Source organism: Triticum urartu, chromosome 2A (genome assembly GCF_056163025.1).
Source record: "Triticum urartu cultivar PI428250 chromosome 2A, HENAU_Tu73, whole genome shotgun sequence".
Taxonomy (NCBI): Eukaryota; Viridiplantae; Streptophyta; class Magnoliopsida; order Poales; family Poaceae; genus Triticum; species Triticum urartu.
This window is the reverse complement of record NC_141874.1, coordinates 720,361,531-720,365,598: the sequence shown is the minus strand read 5'-3', so window position 1 is coordinate 720,365,598 and position 4,068 is coordinate 720,361,531. Positions and strand designations below refer to the sequence as shown.

Genomic DNA, 4,068 nt, shown 5'->3' with positions numbered 1-4,068 from the left:
GGGATATTGTATTTATGTAGAGAATATGAATAGCACTATATGCTTTGATGTGGGCTCCGTTGGGTGTACAACGGCGTGCGTGGAGTGCGTCTGTGCGTTTGGTGCATGGCTGCGACTCGGAACCGTGGCGGTTATTGGTCTCGGGCAGCGCTCCTCTTTGCCTTGCCGGCATGGTGCTCAGCAGGTTGCGGCGGCTCGTCCTGCGTCTGCTCGGTCATCGGTAGATCTGGTGGCCCGTCATGATATTGAACCGTCGACGGTCTCCGCGAGGTGCGGCTGGCTATGGCAACTTGATGTTCTTTTTCGTCGACGGGATTCTTCGAGGGTGGTGGTAGTTGGTGGGCTTGTCAGCGTTGATGCGGGATGATGTGCGGTGAGGAAAAGCGCGTGCTTGGGTGAAGACATGGCTTCTGAAGGGACCAATGATGGTGGCGGCTATGGCTGTCGTTGACCTTTTTGAAGACATTGTTGCTTTGTTGCCACACCCTTCTCGCACGGATCCGCCCAACGTGGCCTCTCCAGGGGAAACCCTTGATCTTGTGATCGGACATTGACAATGCTTTGGTGTGCCCTTTTCCCTCTTGGGTGTTCATCTCGCAGCTCTGCATTGGCAAGCGGTACTAGTGGTTGGTGGCGGTCGTGGCGTCCAGGCTTCAGTGACAAAGATGATGGCGGGAGCGATGTCAGCAACGCGGCAATGATTGCGGGAGTCAGCTCTTCTCCGACGTGTCTGCGGGATGGTCTCGATTTGTTTGTTGTTGTGGAGTCAGCCATACCTACAGAATATGGTAACTGGCTGCATGTGGCTAGTTCAGCAATCTTTCGTGTGGTCAGCCGTACTTGCTTTTTGTCCTTCGGCGTCCTCTGTCAAAATCGCTACGTTGCCCGGTTGTGTGTGGCTGAGTTTTGGCGTGGATGTTCATTCAGCTTCACGTGTCCGTTGCGATGTGGGTTGTGTTGAGATCGCCTACGGCAAAGTCGAAGTCGATTGCTCAAAGATTAGGGATGGCGATATCGCCTTTAGGGAAGAAGTGATGACGATCTGGTTGCCGCTCGGTTTTTTCTAATTAACTAAGGAACTATTTTTTTCTTAATGAATGCAGAAATTCTGCCATTTCCAAAGGAAAAAAATCGGCTGCTGGTGGCGATGCGACGTACGACTCGACAGCCAGAAGGTACCGCCTACCATAAATGATTCCCTGCGGTTTAGTAGTTCAGAAGAGCGTAACAGAAGGATGGAAGGAAGAAGAAGCCGGTTGCTTCCTTGCTTGAGCCCGGTGGAATGCCCGTAACGCAACCCAAGTTCCCCTTTTCTTTCCTTTCCTTTACTGTGACTGTGAGACGCCCCGGTTTTTTCAGACCACGGCCTGCATTGGTTCCGCGTGTCTCGCCCACGGAAAAATTTGAGTTCGCCTGCGCATGCACGCATGCATGCATGCCGCACCCTGCACGCGTGCCGTGCATGTCCTACGCGGAGTTGCTGTTTTGGCACAAATACGGGCCCGGCTGGGTTGTCGCCATGCAAGAGAGAGCCGCAGGGATCACGCGCCTGATGCTGCTGCCGCCGCATGGCATGCCGAGGTGCAGTGAAGGTGACCGGCCAGGCCAGGGAGACATGCACCGAAAGGCGCTTTGGTTTCAGTTTCAGGACGCCGTGACGTGTATCAGTTGAGATCAGCCGGTGAACCAGGGAAAGTGGCCGGCGACTGGTCCTCTCCCCTTCGTGTTTGTCTGTGCAGAACGAGAGGGAGAAGAGGTGAGTGGCGTGACGTGATCGGGGCAGAGGATAATAAAGATGGGTTTGAAGAGGAGCCAGGCAGAGGTAGACGATGACCAAAAGAGCAGATGCGTTGCTTCGTGACGCGACACTTGCAGCAGACCCATGCATATAGGATTATATCTTTGTTTGCGCGGTCATACAACTTTTGTGGTTGATGATGGAGCAATGGCTTGACTGCATACGTGGGCAGTAAATCCGCATCCTTTTTTACTGGTCAAATCTCGACCTTGTAACGGCTGCCGCTACCACTACCCCCCTGCTGTTGTGGCTCACATGTAACGTTGCAAGGACAAATAGTCTGAAGTAGACGGGCCTTCGTAGTATAGTTGTATTGGTACAACTCCTCCGGCCTGGCCCTTCCACGCTGTCCAGCGGAGCAGAAGCAGGATATCTTATCAAGTTAGAGCATCTCCAACATGTGCATAAAAATTCCGTGCCTAAAAATAGTTTTAGCGTGTCACTGTAGTACTTTTAGTGCTGCGGATCCAACATTGCTTTAGAGCATCTCCAACCGTTGGCCCCATAGGAGGCGCTAGAAATCGCCCCCTGGGGGCGCACCAGCGATAACCGCGTGCTGGGGGCGTGATGCCCCCCAGTCGCGGCGCCCACGAGGTATTTGAAAATACAAACTAGGCGCAAATTCATCCAAACTTCGACAAGTTCATTCATATTTAAAATATTTTACAAAAAAAGAAAAAAAGCTACTCGTTGTGGCCCGCTCTCGCCCTCGCCGCCCGCCGCCCTCGAAGCTCTGCATGCCGAGGAGCCTGTAGAACTTCGTGTAGTCGCCGTCGTCGTCGCCCCCTCCGCGGCCGCCGTCCCTGTTGCACCCCTTCCCAGGTTGGCGCGGCGGGTTGGACGGTCCGGGGGCGTCCTCGTCCTCGTCGCTGTCGAGGATCACCACGCCGTGCTCGTACTCGCAGCCACGCTTGCGGGCGGCTATCTCCTCCAGGGCTCGGCGCTGCCGGACCATCATGTCGCGAAGGTAGTCGCCCCGTGCCCACTTTAGGGCCTCCTCGTCGGAGAAGCCGCGCCTGACTATGGCCTCGTACTCCACGGGGAGGCCGGGCTCCGCCTTCGGCTTGGCGAGGACGAGGCGGCCTGAGGTGGGAGAGGAGTCGGCGATGCGGACGCCGGAGCTGCGGGTGCGGTGGCTGACCGGCGTGTCCTGGGGCTCCGGCTTGACGGGGCGGAGGCAGGGAGAGGTCGAGCGGCCGGACGAGGAGGAGGACGCCCCCGGGTCCATGCACCTCGGCGTCCACGACCTCCCACGCCGACGGGGGAAGGACGGGGGAGCGGGGTACTCCAGCCTGGGCGTGTTGCCACCCTCGATGTTCTCAAGAACGGCCTCCAGCGTGCTGCCGGGCACGCCCCACCATCGGCGGTGGCCTTCAGAGTTGAGCCTCCCGGAGGGCACGACGCCGTTGGTGGCGTCGAGGTGCTCGGTGTGGCGGCGGCGGAAGTACGGCTCCCACAGCGGGCTGTCGGAGACGTACCGTGGGCCTTCCCTCGCCGCCTGTGGCAGAGAGGCGCGGATACGCGCGATCTCCGCACGCCGCGCCGCTCCGGTGGGCGGTGGGGGCACCGGGACCCCGCCGACGCTGACTCTCCACGCCCCGGACACCCGCATGTCCGGCGGGACCGGGTACTCGTCTTCGTAGAGGAGCCGAGTTTCGTCCTCGTGGAGGTGGCGGCGGCCGAATCCGTTCGCCGCCGCGCCGTCGCCAGGGAACCTCTCGGCCATCTTTCTTTTGTCGGCGGAAGAAAGAAGAGTGCCGCTTTCTACGTCGGGGAGGGGGGGAATGAGAGCTGTGGCGTACACCGGTGAGGAGGCCACCTTTTATAGCCGTGGCTGGGCGGCGTCGGCGATGCGTGGCTGGACGCGCGTCGCGGCGCGTTCACTGCGCCGCCCGTTAGGCATCAATGGAGGCTGACCGGTGCGGCAGCGCGGCAGCCTTCACATTGATTCCCGCAGGAACCAAGACGATGAGGGCGACGAAGCGGCGTGTCGCTGACTCAGCGGGCCCATCCGCTTTCGCGCTAAAACGTCTCGCCCCGGCGCCCCTAGCGCGCCAGGTTCGGCCTGGGTCTGCCGGCGCCAATTTCGGCCCAAGCCGGCGAAAAACGGGCTCTTGGGGGCGCGACTAGGCCGATTTTTCGGCGCCGGCGCAGAAAAAACGCCTGGGGAGGGCCCGTTGGGGGCGCGGCTGGAGATGCTCTTAGCACATACCCAAAAAATTCCTCAAAAAAAGCACATACCCAAAAACGCGCGCCCAAAGAAACACACA

General features: G+C 59.0%; 1 protein-coding gene across 1 annotated transcript; it reads right to left on the bottom strand.

Annotated features, from left to right (window-relative positions):
- Positions 1–2,441: 2,441 nt before the first annotated feature.
- On the bottom strand, positions 2,442–3,524 carry LOC147987132 (uncharacterized). Its single transcript, XM_087542287.1, has one exon. It carries the CDS (start codon positions 3,522–3,524, stop codon positions 2,442–2,444), a length of 1,083 nt encoding a protein of 360 aa, XP_087398413.1.
- Positions 3,525–4,068: the final 544 nt, after the last annotated feature.

Bases quoted from the DNA above. Each gene is read 5' to 3' on its own strand.
- LOC147987132 (XM_087542287.1), bottom strand. From the start codon at position 3,524: ATGGCCGAGAGGTTCCCTGGCGACGGCGCGGCGGCGAACGGATTCGGC.